This window comes from Acipenser ruthenus, chromosome 28 (genome assembly GCF_902713425.1).
Source record: "Acipenser ruthenus chromosome 28, fAciRut3.2 maternal haplotype, whole genome shotgun sequence".
NCBI classification, from domain to species: domain Eukaryota; kingdom Metazoa; phylum Chordata; class Actinopteri; order Acipenseriformes; family Acipenseridae; genus Acipenser; species Acipenser ruthenus.
Window position 1 is genome coordinate 3,830,719 of NC_081216.1, and position 22,828 is coordinate 3,853,546.

General features: G+C 39.5%; 1 protein-coding gene across 4 annotated transcripts in view; it reads left to right on the forward strand.

The window, feature by feature from the left end:
- The first annotated feature begins 3,379 nt into the window (after positions 1 to 3,379).
- The window catches only part of LOC117435022 (KAT8 regulatory NSL complex subunit 1), a 70,783-nt gene continuing 51,334 nt past the window's right edge, over positions 3,380 to 22,828 (forward strand). The window contains exons 1-3 of one of the 4 annotated variants that reach the window (XM_034057868.2): positions 3,380 to 3,396; positions 6,311 to 6,411; positions 15,423 to 16,872. In XM_034057868.2, coding sequence (XP_033913759.2) covers positions 15,509 to 16,872 — 1,364 coding nt within the window. In that variant the 5' untranslated portion in view covers positions 3,380 to 3,396; positions 6,311 to 6,411; positions 15,423 to 15,508. Of the gene's footprint in view, positions 3,397 to 6,310; positions 6,412 to 6,840; positions 6,863 to 9,499; positions 10,496 to 15,422; positions 16,873 to 22,828 lie in introns of those variants that run through there. The other 3 variants (XM_034057869.3, XM_034057870.3, XM_034057867.3) reach the window with 3 other exon arrangements.

Genomic DNA, 22,828 nt, shown 5'->3' on the forward strand with positions numbered 1-22,828 from the left:
ATAACCTGAAGAAAGGAAGTGTTACTAAAAACGAATCTTGGAACCACAACATTAAATAGCCTAACCACTTAATTTGTGTTGTCCAAACAAAATCTTGCAGAACTTTGAAAACACATTTACAGTAACTACAGTTAGTTGTGATTGTACAAAAGGTAAGAATTCATCATTTAAAAGATTAGTACAGTAACCAAAGTAGATACTGTCTGGGAAACAGCTTCCTGTATGGCCAAAGACAACTTAAATATTGGACCAGGCAAAATGGTGCTTTTCAGTTCGAGGTGTAGTATCTTATGTAAGGCTGTTAATAGTTAGAAAAGATTCCTAGGACAAATGGTTATGCTTAAAAGAGTAAAGTCGAAATACAATAAAACAAATGCTTTGCAAAAAAATAATGAAGCAGTAAACTTTTTCTATTCTACTCTAGTCAGCTTTTATTTTTACTAAACTAACCCTATTTAAGGTTACAGTCTGGGGTGTTCACTTTTATAATTTTTTTAGTTTGTGATCGTTTTGTTCCATGGAACCAGTCTGTACAAGTTGGGTCCATCTGCAGGCTACAAAATTAAAAGATCACCTGTATGTATAAGTTTTTGTAGAATGACTATAAATGATTTCACCAACTTTCAATATTTCCCTGACAAAATAATATATTCACAGCCCCTATGTTCTATGTACCCTTCACTTTGGACGCTCATTAGATAATTTCCACCAGCTGTGCGTGTTGGAGAGACTGAATTCTGCCAGCAAGCACTCCTAACGGGCTGAGGGAGTCCTAATTGAAATCGATTTGATCTCGATCTGGTGCAGACAGAAATTAGAGTCAGATTTGAAATCTCTTTCATGTCCCAGTGGCAGATGGAAACGGTTCCTATGAGCCAGTTGCTTGTCCGCATGGCTCTTTGGGACAAAATGGTTGGACAGTTCTGTTTGGAAGATTCCCTGACCGTTGATCACAGGGCAATTCATTATTGTGCATTTTTTAATGTCTGTCAAGCTACTGTAAATATTTGTTTTCCAGTTTTCTGCCACAACCCCCCCCCTAATAAAAACTGAACTCATTGTGGTTGATCATCTGAGAACACTGATATGTACGTGCAATAATAAAATAATACGTCCCACAGCAAGGTATTGCAATAACATTTGGGGATTGGACAGCAATTGAAAGCAGTGACTGTAACAACACTGCAAGCGCTAAAATAGCTGTTTGTTCTCTGTGATTTCAACTTAATACCAGGGCTGTATTGGACCTGCTAGGTGTTTGTAAACCGGTCACTGATTCGAGTCTGCAAGGGGGCTAAGTTATTCTGAAGGGATGTTTTGAAGTCACTCCCTGATTACTGCCTCTGGTTCCTTCATGTGGTGTAAATGTATGGTTTGGAATGTACCAGCCACCCTTCTGTAAGCCCTGTGTCAAAGTCTGCTGGGTCTTCTGATTTAAAACTTTCTTTCAAAGGGAAAAAAGCAGCTTTTAACTATTTCTAAATTCTGGGGAGCTCGTATTGTACGTTCACGCTTATTAAAGTCTTCTACAGTCATTTTGTAATTTTTACCTGCTTTTCCAGTTATTCTGCACACTTACCATAGCTTCCCATGGTTTGTCATGTTTTCAAAACTGCTTTTGCATAGTTATCTGGGCTTTACAAGGCTTGCATATGCTTTACCATGCTTTCACTATAATGTATTGCACTTTGCTTGGCTTTTACTATGGAAACATTTATAAGAGCAGTTCTGGTACTGCAAAAAAACAAAAACAACAACAAAAAAGGTTAAATAATATTCCCATGGTTCTCTTTACTGTTTCACTGCTGTAACTCAAATACTCCCCATTGTTGTGTAATATTAAATATGTGTTCAAGCATTTTAAAACCAAATAACATTAAAAGGTTATGTATCCATACCTTCCAAACTGTATATTTGTCCCCAGGGGTGATTTATTATCCTCTGTTTAAACTCGCTGTAGACAATAAAATCCAGTGGAATGAGGGCTGTGAATGAACGCACGGTTTATACATACAGTACATGCTGTTTGGAGCTATAAGATAGATCCTGTAATCAACACAACTGTCTTCCTCTTAAGAGACTGCAGAAACAATCTAGAAGATAAGGGACCAAACCAAGGTTCATATTGAACTTTGTACCTGTAAGTATTAGTACACTCTTAGTTAGGTGTACCTAGGAAAGATTTTTCAAAGTGTTTACTCCTGGTGTATTTTTACTCCTGTTGTTTTTTTTTTGTTTTTTTTTTTATGAAAACACCTGTTAACTTTAGAAACCCATGACCAAGTTATACAATCCAAAGTCTCTGAAGCACACTGTTTCTTATTTTTCTAACATTACCATTGCTCATTTCAAAAAAGTAATTCAAGACTGCAGTAAATGCTGAAAGCAAGCACCCAGTGTGTTACCAATAAATTACTGTAATGCACAAACCTGTCTGTTGAGATTCTTCATATAATGTAATAGTACTTAAACTGCATTTTACTAAGTATTTTCTACTGGCAATTTCATTCTTGAGACTTTACTAATTAATGCACTAAAAATGAATGTGTTGTGGTTTATAACCCCCTACTGCTGCAGGTAGTAGCAGGGGTGTTTCAAGTTGGCTCACTGATGGACTGGTAAATAGATTTCAAAGTGGGAAGCATACAAGGCTAAACTATTAAACTAAATAATGACATTTTAGAGCCTGTAAAGTCCAAACTGTTTGGTGTTGTCAACACAAAGTAAAATATATGTGTAATGTTCGTTTTTTTTATTATAGACTAACATTATAAATTCTTATTTTAGTCAAGGGGACCTTATAAGCACAAAATAAATAATATTTGCCACATTCTGAAAAAAACGTTTTTTTTTTCTCAAATGTATTTATGTATTAATAATAAAAACCGTGAAAGGATGTAGCAAGATAATAATGTCAAGCATTCTAATATTCAGAAATGTACTGTCTAAATTAAATTATATCTCAAATGTTACATGTAAAACATTTTGCAGAAAATGGTTTCTAAAATTACAAAAACAATGACAGATTAGGACCAACCGAAGCTTTATGTTTTTGTATCGGAGTTTAGCTTTATTATAACGATCGTGTTTATGAGACATTTACATATTTAATAGCAATAGGTCATGCTGCTGCCATAAACTAAAATTAGGCAGGCACCCTTGCAACTAACTAACCGTGTGCTTCAAACGTTACATCTTGACATAATTAAGGACTGGTTATTTACAAAAAGAACTGTAAAGTCCTGCAAACTTCCATTGAATACACTTTCCGCTCCACGCCCATCTGCACGGACTGACAACCGTAAAAGCTAATAAATAGCCTCCGTTCACCGCCTTATCCAATCACAAAGGGCAGTGGGTGGGCGATTCCGATTCAAGGCTGGTTGAATTGTGCAGGTAAGTCTGAAACATGGCTAGCAGAATCCTAGATATTATAAGGTTTTATTAGAAATATTGGGGAGAAAAATATAAAAAAAAACAAGTGATGCGACTAAACATATGGATAGACCTGTTGAAGAGATGGGGTTTATTTTGAATTGAATAGGTAGAATTTGCATAGCAGTGTAAACTGCACTTAGCTTTGGTTAGACTCAACAGGCCAAAATAGTGGTTTACAGTCTAGTGGGGGAAATAAAGGAAATAAAATTATTGCAAAGAAAACAAACTTTGATATGGAGTAAATAAATAAACAAGAGAAAATAGGTGAATTATGTGCATGGTACTTTACATTGAAATGCAAAATACATCGTGTTGTTTAGCATGTATATTGAGGAAAGCATATCAATGTACAGGCCAGATACACCAATGGCAAGCTTTTACAGCAGGCAGTGGTACAGTGAAAGAATGAACGTTCAAAACTTGGGGAAATTGAACTTCTCAGTGCTAGAAACGTAGTAGGAAATTAAGTAAGACGTGAATATTGCATTTCTGAAATGAAATTCGAACGGAAAAATGAAAATTTGGTTTATTTGAACTTAAACACAGAGCCAGTGGGCCAAATACTGTGCCTGGTTACTGTAACCCTAAATGACAAACTGAATACTTTACCGTTGCGTATACATTAAGATTCAGGATAATAAATAAGGGGATGGGCTTTAAAGTAATTACTCACATTTTGTAAATGTTATTGCAGGTTAGTAACATGCAGTTGACGTAATAATACTACAAAAATGTAAATGGAGAGTCAAGTTACTATTTTGACTGCTCGGTAAAACACATAACGCGTCTTATTTACAATGCAGATCTAGTGTAGATGAATGTGCAATGTGAAATTACAAGGAAAAATTAAACAACCACTAAAACCGGTGTATACAAAACTCAGATGTGTGTGTGTGTACAGTTTACGCTTTATTACAGATGAAAACATGGCAAATACATCTGTAATTTTAAAGGTATTTATGTTTAAACTAAGCCTTTTTTGTAATATTTGTAAAATTAAAGCCCAAATCTGCGGTTTTCAAATAGATTAAATCCCTAAGGCCACCTGCGCTTTAAAGTGTTATCGAAAAATAATATAGTGATCAATAATCATAATGCTCAATGATGCTAATCGAGTAATAGCAGTATCATATACCATATACCAGTACATATATAAAAAAAAACTAAAAATGAAAATGTATCGCTAGCATTGCTATACAAGTGTTTTTAGACCTTGTATATGCTCTTGATTTCTTTTGTTGGTTCTGCTGTTTGGTAAGAATTTTTAACATATCTAAATACTACTGTATCTGTGTTAACTGTATCAAAGCTGTTTACAGTTTGCACAATATTTCTAACTGCTGCAGTGAGACAAATTCAAATGAACGTTCAGTCTTGGGGGCTTTTTTAAGAGAGGGGGGTATGATTAGTAAGGAAATACCCCTTTTTAAATGTTTTCTTTTGACTTCATGAGCTATTGCACACCTTTTAAAATGTGTAATTTTTTTAGTCATCCTATTGCTGAAAGTAGCAGCATTAACATGCCTCTGTGCTTCACTGTGGCATAGTTAATGAAGGGTAAAGCTTGTTTCTAAAGCTGAAACTACCTATAGGGAATGTAAACAAACCTGACTGTCGCAAGCAGAGTGCATAGTCGGCTTTTCTCAACAGATTATGTAAAAAGACACCAGATAATGTTTGCGTTTACCCTAGAAAATAATTACTGCAGCCAGGATACTGCAGTAAAATATTAGGGAGGGAGGGGAAAAAAAGTTATTAGGGTCCCTAGATAAAACCGTAAAAATAAATGTAGCTTACTACAATGGTCGCATAAGTACACCTACAATCATTTATAAAGCTGGTAGGCAGGTCTTGAAAATCAGACCAAACAAATTGGCTTGTCACCTGTTGTAGCAGGTGATAAACCATGTTTATTGCTTTTACAGGAATCCATAACAATTGCTTAATAAAACAATCCTGATCGCATTCGGTTTACAGGGTTTTGGGAGATCTCTTTACTCTGTTATTTATCGGTTCCGCAGGAGGACAGCACATGTTAACTGAGTAGAGCAGGTAGGAAAGTGTGAGGGTATCCAACAGATACAGACCAACATTGAGAAGGGTGCTCTGCAGTGGTGCATACAGAAAATGGATCAGAAATGAACAGTTCAATATGCAAAGTATTAATGAGAGATTTGGAAATTGAGATGGGACAAACGTAGGCTTTCATGTTGGAATATTCTTTCGAAATTTTGATGAATAGTCAGATATTGTTTAATAAATCTGATGGAAAACAAAAGTAAAATTTGTACCGTATTACAGTAAAAACAAATCAAGCTCATACCCCATAGAATTACCTGTTTAATTAAAAAAAGACAGTGCTCTACTGTAGAATGTTTGTTTATTTATTTCAGATTTTTTATTTCTGCATTGGGTTCCTTTTGCATGATATAATTGATTCATTAATAAATTCACTTTTATGAAGGAATACGAACCTGGTCATTCACTGAACAGATGACCCTTCAAGCAGTATTTATTTGAATATTAGTCCCAGCACTAATTGGAAATGGACTTCTTGGATACTTGCTAACTGAGTGCCTACTATCAGCCACCAGGATTGCAACAGATTATTCAGTTAGTGAAGCACATTTGAAAAAAAAAAAAAAAACAGGTGTTCATTTTTTGTACAAGATCTGTTCATTAAAGGCTTTATCATTGTGAAAATAAACTTTGATTGGCACAGCACTCAAACTCTGTGACTGTGCGGGGTGAGATTTGTCATGCTTTTTGTTAAACGGCCTCCTACAATGTATTGAGCACCAGCTGTATTTCAATGACATTTAATAATGGCTTGTAAAAATGCAAATTGTGCTCTTTTTTTTTTTTCCCCCAGGATTTATTACCTGACAGAATGGGGTTACTGCAGTTGGATATGTGGGAAAAGATCATGGACTGGGGAGGTGGTGCTGGCTTTGTGAGCCCTAATGTTCCCAGGTAAGAATACGCTGGCATCTAATCCGTGGAATTTACCCACCTTTCAGAAATCTACACGAACATTTCTTTTTTCTTTAAAATGTAGTCGTCGCCAATTTATTATTTTCTCCCAATTTAGAATGTCCAATTATTTTTAGGCTCAGCTCACCGATACCACCCCCGCACTGACTCAGGAGGGCGAAGATGAACACACGCTGTCCTCCGAAGCGTGTGCCGTCAGCCGTCCGCTTCTTTACACGCTGCAGACTCGCCATGCAGCTGCCCACAGCTACAGCGTCGGAGGACAACGCAGCTCTGGGCAGCTTACAGGCAAGCCCGCAGGCGCCCGGCCAGACTACAGGGGTCGCTGGTGCGCAGTGAGCCGAGGACACCCTGGCCGACCTAAGCCTTCGTCCTTTAATACTGAGTCCCTTAGATGGGCTAGTTAAATAAAGAGGCTGATCAGAGGAAGGTAAGAGCCACAAAACATCAGAAGAATCTGGATTTACAAATGAGGTTGCCTCATGAGAATTTGTGATATTGTGTAATACAGACCTGTCTAAAAAGCAGTAAGCCTATAGATTGAGTCTCATGGCTTTTAAGTAAAAGGTTATTGTTCACCAGTAATCTGTCTACTTTTCACTGCTGTTAACATCTAATCACTGAGGTACAACTGTGTGGCAAAGCTACAGTAGCTTGCATAGTGTTCTATTTAAGCGTTTAATTTTAATTTAGCAATGGTACAAATACAGCACAGGTCTCGGTAGAGCCAGTATCACAAGAGGGTTAAAAAGCAGAGCTGTGGAATTTTTTCATTCTAGTCAGCATACAGCACTGTAGATTCTACAGCCATTTGAAATGTCTTTGTGTTTGATGGGCTTGTGTCATGTATTGGATAGCTTTTATTGGATAGAAGTGATGTCATTTTTAATTCATCCTCTTCTCGTGCACAGCCACACTGGTCTCTCATGGGGTGGATATCAGCTTGTATCACTGAATTTCTCAATTAAGGGGACAAAAATGCATTTAATTTCTAATGTAGTCAAGTGTCTATATGGATTTCCCCCTCCTGAGGTGTTAATAGTTAGGGAAGGCATTTTAGACAAGATGATACAGCCTGTTTGTGCAGCCTGAAAACACCAGGGGGTGCTGTGGTTTTAGCTGCTCGGTAATTACTGCAGTAGGATGCATTGCAAAACACTGACTGCTTAAGCACTGTTTGGCACAAACACCAGGATAGAAGCCATGCTTCAGTCAATGAATAGGCAGGGGACCCACCTGTACACACTCATTGCGCATCAAGGTTAAAGAACAGAGTATTCCTACCAGTGCTCACCCTGAGTGCATGCATTGGCTTGCACAGGACAAGCATGTAGGTCATTATCATGCACAGCTACCTTCAGCTTCCCCCAGCTAGGCTAACTGGTGGTGGGTATTACTCACTGACCGGGAAGTGTGGTTTCAGTTTCTTGCATCATTTATATAGCGTGATTATGACTCTTGGTCACCCTGTCTCTTTGCAGAAAGATTTGTCAGATTCAGATATGATTCTAGTATGGAGTGGAGAAGAACCACACAGAGGGTCTTGGGTTCTGTGCCAGTAGAAAAGACTTCAACACAACACTATCTTTCAAGTACTTTGAAAGTTAACAAAGTTTACACTTTCCAAATACATTTACTTCCCATTTTAAAAGGTTGGCAAAAGAGTAGTTTTTAGAAAATCGAATCTAATATTTTCAAAATAAAGTTAAAAGCTGCTTTCAAAATGTTGAATCTGTTTCGCTCAGTTTGATAATGTTGTGGAAATTCACACTAAATCAATTTTTTTTTCTTTTTTCTAGAAAACCCAAGCTTTCAAAATATTGTGCAAAGATCTGTGTTTTAGGGAAATGCAAAATGAATCTTTTCAGATGTAGATTTTAAAGGAACACGTACAGAAGTTCATGTGGTGGTTTTGTTTAAGCACACGGTCGGTTATGTCATTTCTGAGTTGTAGCCTGTGTTTGTTGACAGTAGTTGCTGAGAGGAAGGGGTGCAGGTTGTGACTAGACAAGTACCTATTGAGAAACTTCTCACAGGACACAATCCTGGAGATAAAGACCTGGTAAACAATAGCAAATAAGGGACAGACCCCCCAGTGAGGCAGTTAGTGAGGCTCCTCTAAAAAGGCACCACCGTTGAGGGTAGATTCCTTGATCATAAAACATTTATAAAAGAGTGCTTTTTTTAATCCCACCCTGGGATAAAAAAAAAGATTCCTAGTTACAATTAGCAAGAAGGCAGTTTAGCTAGCGGGCTGATGGGAGGTGTTTAGTTGGTTTTTAGTTGGTTACTCTATGATTAATTCAAGAGAACAAACTTTCCTGAAGATGTTCAGTTACCAGACAGTAATCACTTCTGTACTGGAATTTAAAATGTTTAAATACAAACAAATCGCCTACTGTTCAAATTGTACATAAATGTATAGCTGAGACAATACAAAATCTAAGTGTTATTGCTATTAAATTAAATGCATGAAATACTACTGTACTAGTAATTTCTTTTGTTGGAGACAAGAGCGTTTAAATTGTTCACTGTAATCACTAGTTGTGTAACATTTTAGTTCATTTCTTTTTTACTGGAGCGTTGTTCTGTGTCTCACCGACAGAGGAGGCTCAAGAGCCTGTAATGTTAAGCACTGCGCCACACAAAATGAAGGGTGGAAACCCTGCACAAACACATACAAATTGCACGCTACAGAGCAATGGCCAATGTGCAGCTTCATAAAAATGATCTACTCGACTCTGCCCTCCAGCGTTCTTTTTACATTACATTTTTTGGTTGTACACATGGCGGTATTTGTACAAAAGAGAATGCTGGTGGCTGTTAATAATATAATTCCATGTACGTAGGATAGACTGACAGACAAAACATGTTTGCCGTCCTACAAGGAGGAGTGGTTTAGTTTACACCCACTGAAATGCGTATTATGAGCATGCTCAGTTACTATGAACTAGCAACTCCCTTTTTTCTTTGATCTGCTTGATTTCATTGGCTCGCCGCCAAAGTCTTCAGCGTGACACTGCGGTACTGATATCGAGTTCCCTCTAGCGGCGGTTTGCCAGAATGTTCTTTACGTTACGTGTACGTTGCCAAATACAGTCGTGTGAAAGGCGCATTGTTGCTTCAGTTTTACTTTGTCAAGATTTTGCTCCTATTGTCATGGTGCGGTGTTGAGTGTTTTGCTTTCCCCGTCCCTATAGTATGAGGTGGCAGCCCTGGAAACTGTTTAACTGTCTCTCACTTTGAGACGGCTGCATTGCAACATGGCAGTTGAGGTCTGTTTATTTAATGGCGCTGTCACCTTATTTTATAGTAGATGATTAATTTTGCCTCTAGTGGTGGGAATCTGAAGGGTGAGCCAAGTCGTGAAACTAAACCATTTTGGTTCACCACTCGCTTCAAGTGTCTATAAAACTAGAGTAAGAAGAGCCAATATGGCGAACACAGGGGTTACAGTTTCCGCGCCACTTCTCCCTTACTAACCTTGCTTCACAGAGACACGAAGCCCCCTCTAGTGGATACAGCTCGGACCTGCGTCCCCACCAGCTCAGCTCTGGCGGTGAGAGTGAGGAATGTCTCCCGCCGTGGCTCTGCTGCTGCTCTTCTTGTTTTGTCAGAGCAGAGAAATCCGAGGGAGAGGAACGAGCCGCCATTTTCCGAGCGTCGCTCTCTCTGAAACAACAAAAAAAATACGCCAGTTTAACCGGGAAAAGCCAGCCGGAGCCGGACAGGAACGTGCTGGAAAGAAAGGCACGCGTTTAAGAATATTGAAACCCGAACAGAGCCGGATCGGAAAGGACCCACTTTATTGTTCTGAATATTTTAAGGCTGTTTCTGACTCGTTGTTGTTTCGCCCATTTCGTGAATCTGAGAGAAACACGGGTCTGCGAAAACCCGGACCGGGTTCACCGGAAACCGGAGCCCACCCGAACCGGATTCCGTTAAAAGGGTGTTAACCCTGAAATTTATATATTTATTCATATTTTGGCTTTCTGCTTTTCATTTTCTCCAAACGGCGGGGATTTGTTGCTGAAATTCTCCCGGACTCTGCGCCTGTCACGTGGTAGGTTCCTCCTTTTTCTTTGTTACTTTAAACTCAGCAAAAAATAATAACTTTAAAATAAAATAGAAAGAAATGAAACGTGTGTCTTTGTATAATCGCAACTGTTTTGGTGGTTTTCGCTTCATAGTGACAGAGTGGGCCTCAAGATTTGCGTAATTTTAGTGTAAAAATGCAAACATTATAAATTGTTGGTGCAACTTGTCAGGTTCTTAAAACGAGGGATAATATAATATACAGTGTACTAGAAAAGCATGCAGATATTTGAGCTTCTCTATTGATTACTTTTGAAAATCAAGTATTTAACAGTTATTTAGATTTGTCAAAGGGCAGCATTGTAAGCAGTGACATTAAAATACATTTACAGTGTAGCAGACTCTAATCATTGTATGGTATTTAAATTAACGCTGTTGCAGTTAAAGCTATTTTATGCATGGTTTATTTTTCTATTGTTTGTTTTCAAGAAACTGCAGTGATACTGAAAACCTAGAAAGGAGGGTAATCATTTAAAATTTACAGGCATTGTTTTTTTTTTTTTTTTTGTAACATTTAATTATACTATTGTGTAATGTTGGTTTGGTCGTCATAACGGCGCATTCCCTTTCAGGCGCCACTTTAACAAATATATTTTATCGTCTGTAAGGTGCTTCAGAGTATTCAGATATAGAGCGGTTTTTTGTTATTATTATTTTTTTTTTAAATTTTTTTTTTTTTAAACAACTGAATTAGAACGTGTTAGTTTCGTACTGATTTACCTGCTCAAGAAATATTCTCCATGCATAACAATTGAACAATACCGTTTCCTGAGCGCGGTTTCCTGATCACGTTTAGAGGCATTTAAGAATCAAACTTTGACATCTAGGAAAAATTAAAAGCTAATCAGATTTTTATTTGGGGGTGTGTGGAAGTGGGGGTCGTTTTCCATAACTAGATGAATTACATAATGGCAATTTAAGGGTTTCAACCAACGAAATCGCCATGTGTGGGTTTAATGTTTTTATTTACTAAAAATATATCTCGGCGGGGTATAAGTGGAGGCGATATAAACACGCAATGCAGTAAACGTATACAGATAATATTGTAGAATAGAGTGTTTCTTTCGGCACATGTTGTTTTTCAGTCATATTAAAACTGGGTGTAAAGTCTTTTTTTTTTGTTACAAATGCTTGCATCATGGCATGTGATCTCAAAAGTGTGGTGATGCAATTGTCTGAAAAGTAGCCATAAGTCTCCACGAATTCAGAAGTTGGGGTGTATTTTCTTCGCTGGTGATTAATATACTGTACTTTTTAAAAACACATTCAGGCTAGTTATTTGGGAAGTGTAATCTGGTGGCTGTTGCCACTAGTTTAGCTTTGGGGGTGGCTGTCTGTTGCAGAAGATATCATATCCTGGCCTATATAGTTGAAGCTAGATTTAGGAGCCCAGTACAGATAATATTGCCCGGACCACATGACAAGGTAATGCTTTACTGAGTAGCCCTATGAAATATTATAATTCATGTTTGTATTTAAGCACCTACAATTACTAAGTGAAACATTTGCCTATTTTTATAAAAAAAAAAGAGAATCGTCCACCATACTTTAGTGTGTAGGTCTCATGACGATTTGCAATGAAAGCCAGTGACCAAGACTAAAATTGATACAGCAGACAAAAAAAAATGCATATTTATTGTAGTAGGCATAAAACAAATGTGTGACAATGCAGATCGTCCCATTTTTATTTATTTTTTTATAACTGTTCAGCTTTTATTAAAGGAAAAACAATGTCATCTGCCACTGGAGAGTACATAGTACAAAGCCCATTGATTTAGGGTGCAATAGAGTGGGGGTTTCTACCAGAAATTAAGGAGCAGCAGACACTTAAGGCTTTGTATGTAGACATTTAGGTTTCCAGTCAGTATAATTTTGCCAGCAATGGACCTGTGGTATGCTAGCCTCTCTGACACAGAGAAATAGCAAGGCCAGTGGATGGGTAGATTGGAACACGCCTGGTAACACGCCTGGAGACATGGTTCCACACGTGTCTGTGCCATGCAAATGTGTGCTTGTATGTTGCATGGTATGGTGCTACAAACATAAGCCAAGGCAAGCAATTTGCATGGTGCACAGCATTTCCGCTGAGTCTGTATAGTTCCATTGGAGCTCGCTGGTCCAAAGGTGGGAAAATCCTCCACCTTCCCTTTGATAACCACCCCTGTGTATTTCTTGGTAATGTCATATTCTGTATGGAATCACTGTTAGGCATTATTTAATCCCGTTATGCCTGGGGCAGGTTTAGTCCATCAGGCCCCAGGACCAGAGTGGTCTGCGTGTGTTATGGAGGGGGGAGGGGGGAGGGGGTCAGTTCCCTCTAAAAGATCGTGACCGTGTCTAAAGAGCCCAACAACAGTGTGTGTCTGGCAGGCTTCCACTGCCAAAAACTTGGTCAAGAATACCAGGTTTGCTTTGATCTAGTCTAGTGTAAACACCAGACTATTAGTTTAGTAACCAGAGCTGTTTAGTACCAGGGAACCTTCGCTTGTAGACTGTTGCCACCAAAATACAATGAGAATTCCACTTCTGTGAATTTGATAGAGAATAAATGCTGTAAATAAAGCATCTAATGAGTTTTTTTTTTTTTATTGTTCTTGGTAATGAAAAAATAAAACCAGCATTTTTTTTTTTTTTTACCTAGATTTATTGATATTCTGTATTAAAGATTTAGGCTAAGATTTGTGCAGTCTTCAATATCCTGTTTACAATGCGCTGTTTACTTGCAGTGCTTCTTTTGAGAAATCAGGCCCTTCTCCCTTTGCAGGGACGCTGTCACAGTTTCCAAAGCATGAACCTTGAGTCATTTATAAAGAATGACTAAATGTAGCTAGCTTGTTAAACACAAGGCTGCAAGTACTGTAACAGGTTTCCCAGTCCCAGGTTTGTGATAGGAGGTACGTACATCTTTGGCTTTTGGTTTAAAGGTAGCGGTTTGTAACGCTCATTTTGCATGGTGAGCTTCTTATTTGTTCATCTGCTTGGAAAAGTTGTTTTCCAGGAGTATTTGCTTTCTTGCAATTGTAAGAATATCTAAAAAAGTCAGTACTTTGTCTTGCTAATATGTGAAGAAGACGACCATCTCGTACATATTCGCTTCTAACAAGGACCAGTATTTCCTAGTTGTTTTAAGGCCTGAATTTTAAAATGTCAGCTTCTGGGTTTATGAATGTTTTTGTTGAACGTACAATTTTGAAGCCTGACAAAGGTCAAATGCTGCATGCACTATACAGGCCTGTTTTATATTTTCACTCTGTTCTACAAAAGCATTTGATAGAGCACTAATGAAAATACAATGATGTTACGAGCCATCTTGGGTAATGGGACGGGAGAACTTCCCCACCCAAAACCCAGCTTTTAGATGAATTGTTTTGTCTTGTAGAAGACAAGCCTTATATTTTATCATGTGCACTGAAGATTACTGGCCCACCCGGTGCCTTGGAACAATAGAGCACTGTTCCTTTTTCGCCAAGACGTAATGCTTTAGCCAATCGGCAGTGGGGTGGCTGTCATGTGCTTGCTCAAATTCCAGTTAGTGAAGCTGGTTGTGTTTCATTACGCATAACCCTACCTTTGTCTGAAAACCTGAACTTCCCATTAGACTTTAGTCTTTGTACACTGGGATTAAGGTGGGTAAAGCAGTAGCTTCTGCTGAACTGCAGACGGGAGGGTGGGGGGGCTGCTGCGGTCAATGGAAACACCTGTACCTGCAGGTGTGGCAGTAAAGTGTCCAGTTTGACAAAGCACTCATAAGTAGCTGTCTGATAAACCCTGTTTTAATTATATAGAAAAAAAAATAAATGGAAATAAAGATGAATTGCTTATGTCCTAATCATTCAGACTAGCTGATTTCTACAAAAAAAATAGGTAGGTGGCTAGCAACCTGCTCCGTGCTTGAAAAGCTTTGTGAGATGGGACCCAGGAATGCAAAATGCTTTGTCACACGTTTCAGGTCCTGCAGTAGTTTTGTACAGCTTAATGCCTAGTGAGCGGTCATTGTACTGTGTGTGTGTGTGTGTGTGTGTGTGTGTGTGTGTGTGTGTGTGTGTGTGTGTGTGTGTGTGTAATATATATATGCCAGGATGTGAAAACAATAATCCAGATTAACAGAGCAGCGTGGAAAGAGGATGCTGTGCAGCAGAAAGAGCACAAACACTGTGAGTGTGTGATGCAAATGAATCTGCTTATCGCTTACTAGCAATGTCCCTGCCTTTTTTGTGTAGCAGGTCACTTTATTTGCGTGTCACTTGCTATGAAGAGTTCCTATTAAGAGGTACTAACATTTGCAGAATTATTTCTTTTAGCTTTTCCCCTGTAATAAAATAAATTGGCTTAGTGGCCAATGAAGTACTTACAAATACAGTTGAGTTGGTAGCAGGTGCCCATAGATAACACCAAACACAAAGAACAAAGGTTCAGTTTGTTTTAGCTGTTGTGAAAACAGGCTTTGTCGACCTGCTGCTTTGAGGATCTGCAGAGTTAAACACAGGGATGTGGAAAACCTGCAGATGGTTTTTAAACCTTGGTTGGAAAACTGTTCAGTCGAGTTTGCAATATTTGTATTGTTTTTTGAAATGGTGGGTTATAAAAGCAAACCAGTGTGTTGATATTATTGCTTAACAAAAAATGTTTTCCAGTAAGCAGTGTGGAGTTTTACAAAGCACTTGCACTGTTTGTTTTAAGGTGAAAACTTTCCCAGTTGGGGGGGGGGGGGGGGAAACTGTCATGCATTGCTCTAGAAATCTGTTCTTATGTTTTGTAGGTATTTTCCACAATGCATCATTAAAATTATACTGACACTTGCAACTCCACTGAAATTAAACTTGTTTATAGGAAAAACATTGCCCATGCCAATGCCTATTTTTAAATCTTCTGTTTTTTTGTTTTTGTATCTGCAGGCTGTCCTCTGCCGAGGCAGTAAGTGGGTGGTGTGGAGCTGGCCTCGGCACTGGGAAAGGCCACAGCGCCCGTCTCTCTGCACTGCATGGCTGCAATGGCTCCCGCTCTTACCGACGCGCCAGCCGAAGCTCACCACATCCGCTTCAAACTGGCTTCCCCGTCCTCCACCTTCTCCCCGGGCAGTGTGGAAAACAACAGCAACGCCAACAACATCCTGATCTCCAGCAACGGCACCAGCAAGCACAAGGCCATCGTCTCCTCTGCGGAAGAGCGCACCCTCGACTTCCGGGGCAACCCCAAGAAGGAGGAGCAGCAGCGGGGCAAACTGCAGCCGCTGGTGGCCTCTTATCTCTGTTCTGATGTGACTTCGGTCGCCACAACCAAGGAATCTAGGAAACTGCAAGGAGTCATTATTAAACAGAAGGTCCTCAAATCGCACTCTCTTCTGACCCCACCCACCATCTTCAACAGCAGTGACATCCGGGCCGAGCTGCTTGCCAGGCAGCACCAAGCTCTGGAGTTCACTGGGGAGAACCTTAAAATGATGAGCGGCAGCAGCCAGCCAGGGCCAGTGAATGGCCTTGCTAAGAAGCTTGCCAAGTCCATGAGTAGCTCTGACCGGGGCGGCCCTGCAGCTTTAGCTGCGGTCAATGGAAGCAAGCCCGGACCCTCGGCGACCCCCGACACTGAGGCCTGTCCCTCGAAGGAGACCGATTCTGGGGATTTCAAAGCCAGTTCATCCAATTGCACTCTTCTGAAAGGGTGCATTGCAGAGGAGCAGCCACCTGGGAACTTGCCTGCAAATAACTCTGATCAGTCTACTGCAGCAAACCAATTGGACCTCGCAGCAGGGCAAGTAGAAGATGTGGGAAACGGGATATCCACAGACCCCACAGTGAGTTCTGTTGATTTGGAAAGTGCGGGTTGCAGTGGCAACAGCCAGGTAAAACCCACTCCCGCATCCGACCCCAATCCCTTCAGCACTTTGGACGCTGAGATCCGTGCTAGGACCCTGCTGAACCAAAGCCGGCAAAGCGAGATCGAGAACAGGGTCCAGCGGCTGCGCAAACGCCTGCAGGTGGTGCAAGCCAAGCAGGTGGAGAGGCATGTTCAGCAGCAGCTGGGTGGGTTCCTGCAGACTAGCTTCAGCAAGCTGCCCAGTCTGGACTCCCTTCGCCAGCGCAGCCCCGCTGTACTCACCCGCAAAGCCGAGGCCGCCCTTCGTCGAGCGGCCAGTGAAACCAGCACTTCTGATGGACTGAGCCACTTCCTGAAGAGCGGCTCTGTGCCCACGGAACTGGAGAGGCTCTCTCTGAGCGGGACGGCTAACCTGAGGGCAACAGAGCAGGCCTTCGACTCGGACATCACAGACAGCAGCTCCGGGGGCGAGTCTGACATTGAGGAGGAAGAACTGACCAAAGTGGACATTGAGCAGCGACACATCTCACTGTAAGTACACCAGCTGGACTGGTGGAGTTGATCACTAAAGATCTGGTAGTGTCAAACCTTGTCCTACCCGTTTTTTCATATTTGCAGAAACATACCTGAAATGAGTTGCCTGTGTTGCAGTCATTGCCCACACATTGCAAAGCTTATTTTCCAGAATGGTGAAAGTACATTTTAATTGACAAGCAGTTGGGGGATATAAATAAAGATCCACAACCAACAATGGAGGTTATTCCAATAATCTGATGATAAATACAGGTGGCTTTGTGCTGAATGTACAGCCGCTAAGAATGGCTGGTCCTGTAGGTCAAGTTTGCTGCCAGAAATGAAAATTATAAAAACAGGTTGGAACTGTTCTATCTAGTGGGTTTGCAAGCAAGGCGCACTAATAAAGCGTGGCATTCACAGAAATGGCATATGTGAATGAATGGAAAACTGCTCCTATGATAGTGCCGCTTATGCTGTTCCAGGTTTTAATGGATGTGGTGCACAGCTGAATTTGGACAAACTGTAGGGCTTACAAGTTAATGTTTAAGCTCCTAACAAAACCTGTTGCTCCATATTTTATGCAGTTATTTATATCCCCTTGAGATGCCATCCTTTCCAAAGGGACTAAATACAGGAACAACTTAATATCCCAATGGTCTCAGACATGTGAATGTGGTGAACACTGGTCCTTATGTATCTGTAAGACTAGCTACTTTCATGCCTTCTTTGCTGTAGAATTTAATTCCTTGAAGCAACAGTAAATTTTTCCTTATGTTGAAAAATATTGAGATTACCTAAACATACATTTGGAGGGCACTAGGATAATTGAAAGAGATGAACTTTATGCAGGCATGCATATTTTATTACTTTTCCAGTCCTTGTCCTTTATTAATGGACTGCACAATATTGAGATTGATTCTGTTACTCACAGTATTAAGTATGTTGAATCATTGCCACAGTAATGTTGCAGGGTTTGTCCTGTCCAATTCTTTTTTTTTAACCTAAAAATGCAGTCTAAATGTATATATTTTCATATTCTGTTATGCCTGCAGTAACCCCACCTCACAACACAGTTTGTGTAGGCAACAGTTAGTTGATAGGCATCCTAAAATGTATTCGAGAAGACAGTAACAGTTCATTTAGTGACGAAGCTTACCAAGATGAAATATACATCCGATTTCTTTTGTCATGTTAAACAAAGAATCCTTGCTGAATATAAAGTCAGTCACAGGGGGTTGCTTTAAATAATAGGATTACTTCAAGATTATGATCACAGAGCGTGTTACAACGCCTAATGTCGCTGTCGCACAGTTTTGTTTTGGTTTTTAATTTTCCAAATTTCATATTGAAAACTCTTCTAATTTTGTCAGGGTTGCAACAGTTAATCTAAGGTGCTGATCTGAAACTCCCTATTGTATCAAACAATACAACCATGGTCTACTTTTATCTTCAGTTAAAAAAAAAAAAAAAAGGGGGAGTGCTTATCCAGCTGTAAAGTCTTGGTTAGGCTATGATTGGATGCAAGTTGTTAAGAGGAGGAGTCCATCTGATTTTATTTATGTTGCACTTGCATTTGTTCTTGATCTGCTTATCCAGTTGTGATCATACTTTTGTTTACCACCATTTGAGAATCTGGGATAGATGTACTTAAATGTTGCAATTGCTTGGTCATGATCTGCTAGTGGCTCAATTGTAGCACTTTTAGGAAGAAAGGTAGTGTTTTGACTGGTGAAGGGAAGTTCTTTTATGGGTGTCTTGTGGGTTCAGCATTTGTTGGTCACCTAATTGAGCATAAAGAAAAAATGAAGCCCAAATAAATACGGTACCCTTTTCTTTCCTTGAGAATTAGCTTTCTGTTGAAATGGTTACTTCCTGTGATTGTAAGCTCTCCTGTCACTGGCATGGCATTTGGCAGTGGAACTCCACCCAGACTGTAGGCTGGACATAGTTTATTTAACCAGAGACAATAAGATTACAGTTTTGTTGTTGTTTTTTTTTATATTTTTTCATTTAAACATCCCATCACAGGCGAGTTGAGTTGAATTTCCTGTTTGTCTTCTGCCAAGCACCTTTTGACATTGTAAATGTAAAACCCATGGTTTTGAAATGTAGGTCACATTAGAAATATTTCATTTGGTAGAAATGCCTCATTTATTGGCTGAAAGAAACTTCCGCATGTCGGATGACTTCTGCATGTCAGGTTTTCTGTTTCGGCCCAAGATTGCAAAGATTCAGGATGTGCATTAGCACACGCGGAGTCATTCCTGTAATGGCATTGTTTGTGGTTTCTCTCCCCATCTCTGAGACGTGCTTTTACAGAATGTGTGTATCATTCAATATGATGCTGGCAGTCAGGCTGTAGCATTCAATAAAATTGGGTTCCACAACCCGTGCGTTTCTACTTTACTATTCTTTACTGGAAAAATATACAGCCCTGTACATTTTCCATCTAGTGCACACATTCCATTTTTGAAAAGACTTGCGACAATTCCAGGCAGGTATTGTGCTGTCCTTGTAGAGACACAGACAGACACAGACCCATTTTAAGGTTAAAGATAATTTTGAGACAGTTTTTTTAATTTGCTTTGATTTTGAATATTCCTATTTCCTTACGCAACAATTCTGCTTTCAGATCTAACCTTTGAGACACTGGGAACCTGTGTGCTGGGATTCCTCACTCTTCTAACTCGCTATAGAGCCCTATCTGTCTGTGTAATGAAATCTAATCTAATGCTAGTTTTTTTGTGGCAGATTACAACTTGATATTTCAGCTTGCCTCCTGGTTTTAATTTTATCTTCATCTTCAGACTTCCTGTTAACCTTGGTTGTACTGTTTGAGATCTGCGGATCATTACTATTTAAATGCATTTGTGGATGAACTGGAGGCTTGAATAATGTAATCATCTTGATTTTAAAGCCTGTTTTTCTGCTTGTCATTCAGCTAGCAGTGCTTGCTGTTCTGTCCGAGTGGCTGGCAAGTGTTTGCTGATCTAAATTTAAATCGCAGTAAAGTCCTGCATGCACTTGAGGCCACCACCACTTTTACACTTTGTTTAAACTGACGGTCCATCTCTCCTCTCAGAGAATCCCAAGCATGTGTCTCTGTGTTGGCCCTGAGAGTTAGACATAGCCCAGCTTCTTTATCCAATAGTAGTCCACTCCAACGTTGATTTGAGGGGAAACAAGATGAGAATTTGCTGCTATACCTATTTATTTATTTATTTATTTATTTATTTATTTATTTATTTATTGGAATTTGCACTATTAGTTTTGTGTATCGTTCCTTTTTAACACTCAGGTGTGCCTTATTGAACTCGTAAAACCAGGAATGGATTAAACTGCAATGCAACGGGAGTCTTATTTCTGTCTCTGCACATGCATACATTTGTAGCAGTTAAGTTTTACTTGGTAAACGTACACCGTGTAGATGAGAAGAACTTAACTTTGAAAAATGTAAACCACATCACGGACAACGGATAGATTGAAGTACAAATGCTGAATGTTTGCGGTCGCTGCAAGTCTGTATTCATTTATAGTATTTTTTTTAAACTAGACACTTCAAAAATGCTGCATGTTTGTGTACAGTATGTACATGATTAATTGGTACATGATTAAATGTACAGTATACAAAACCAGGAGAGTGATCCTGTGAAAGCCAGTCACATCAGTGACTGTATGAGTCTACAGCAGTGACCTTGAATTGGAAGCATTTTCACACAGAAATCAGCAGCAGCTGTGAAACAGCCCTTAATTAACATAAAGAAAGGTAGTGTCAGCATGCACAAAAACGCATGAGTTCATGCAGCTTTAGGGATAAAATAGCTACTGTGGCTTGTAAAATGTCTTGCTGTCCTTAACACTGTTTCAGATCTAAGCTTCTAGGAGTTATCACTTTGCAGTCGTGCATATTGCTGTACTTCCTGATTTAGTGGGTACTTATTTGGTAAATTCTTGCAACAGACGCGTGCTTAGGAGCATTGATTTGTGAGCTTTCAGTATTTTAATGGATATATAGATTAATATATTTTCAGGATTTTATATATAATTGCAGACACACACATGCATGCAAAGTGTTTTTTATTTTTTTACTAGAGAATTGCCAGTCAGTTGTTTTTAATACATGTCATGTTACACTGAAATTTACTATGGAAGCAAAACAGAAAACCCCACACCAATGTTGGGGCTGAGCAGCTTTCAGAATGAGAAGTAGTGAATGCCTCTTGGAAGCTGAAATTCCTCCCATGTCGGTCCTTTTACTTCAGTTCCTGCATTTCCTGTGAGAGTTGGGAGTGGCAGTCGACTACATGCTCGATAGAGCAAGGCATCGGTCACTGTGAAAATAGTGAATCATCTAGGAAATTTCCACACATGGAAACATGAGCCGACGAGTACAAACAACTTAAACTCATTATCATGAACATGTTTTTAAATGTATTTTTAGCACGCGTCCCTCCACTCTACACTAAGGGAGCGTGTCTAAAAGGCCAGCCACTTAGCACACCTGTGACGTGTATTAAATTTCTGGTGAACAGAAAGCATCCACCTGTTTCAATTCCAAATATTGGGAGACAGATGTTAGGATTGATGCTCATCTGTAAAACCGTACTGGTAACAGAATACTAATTAAGTTATCAGGAATTTAAATTCCTTTGGTGATTTACCAAAACCGTGCCATTTGGTCAGTTACAGTGAATTGAATTCCGTTGGACAGTCCCTTGAAGTGGAAAACCCCTTTGCCTTTTGGGTTTTAATGCCAGTTAATTGAACAGTGCTGCTGATTTTGCTCCTTTTATTTCTTGCAAGAATTAGGAAACAAACTGATTTAGATGGAATACTAGGAATTCTTTGACTAACCACTTTTCATTCTTGCAGTTATATCACGTGTAGGAAAATGGACGTGTGTTTGTCTAGAGCTGGTCTAGAACGTGTGGGGCAGTTTTAATACAAACCTTCCACAGCTAAAAGGAATAAGGAGTTTGTGTTTAAATTACATCTTTTAAATTGATGCAGAAGACTTTTTGGAGGCAATGAATCCAGACTGATATGTCTGGAAGTTGGTTGGTGCCTATTTTGAATATCTGTAATGATTTTCATGTGTAACTTGCATGGTAGGTTACAAGATAATTGAACGCAGGAGTTTTGATTAACTGTGTGTGTGATCAGTTAAATACTTGCATTGTTGCATGTAAATTCCAGCCACAAAAGTAATATTAATTTTATTAAAGCCTTCAGTCTCATCATTCAGAATGTTTCTTCCACTACTAGTCGGTGTAGAGACAGGGTGTTTGTTTTCATTTCTTCAGTGGATTTTGAGTTCGCTGCCAACCAAATGCGATACGGCTAGCATGCTCAATGATTAAACTCCCACTCTGATCGAAGCGAGGGATTTGATTGGTTATCTCAGACATCCATCTGCTTCACTGCAATTGGCTGGAGGGTTTCCCATTGCTTTCCTGAGGAGTGATGTATCTAAGCTGTTTGGGGGATACAGGTCTTAATGTATTTAACCATCATAGCCTACGTAGAGCAATTACTATACATGTCTTGTTTAGCTGCTGCTCTTGGACAAATGGATTGAGTTAATGATTTTATTACCCAGTTTCTATTTCCACAAGGTCTGCTGCTAAACCCAGATGTTTGTGTTTTAGCATTTTATTTTAGTCTTGTAGCAATCTCATTGGGTTTATAGGGTTCCGTTTGAAATCATAGGAGTGCGACACTTTTTAAATACAAAAAAAACAGGCAGGCCTGGCTGAGCTGAACGAAAGAACAGGAAGTCAGTTTTGTTGTGTAGGGTTGAGGTCTCGCTCAACTTCCTGTTTGTTTCTATCACGTTGCAGGCAGGGCTCGCTGTTGCAGCTTGTTGATGGCTCTGTGTGTGTGTGGGGGGGGTGGATGTCTGTCATTTTTCAGTAGTCTTGAGTTACAGAAATACAAAAATAATTTGACAAAGGTCTTGATCTCTTTGTCT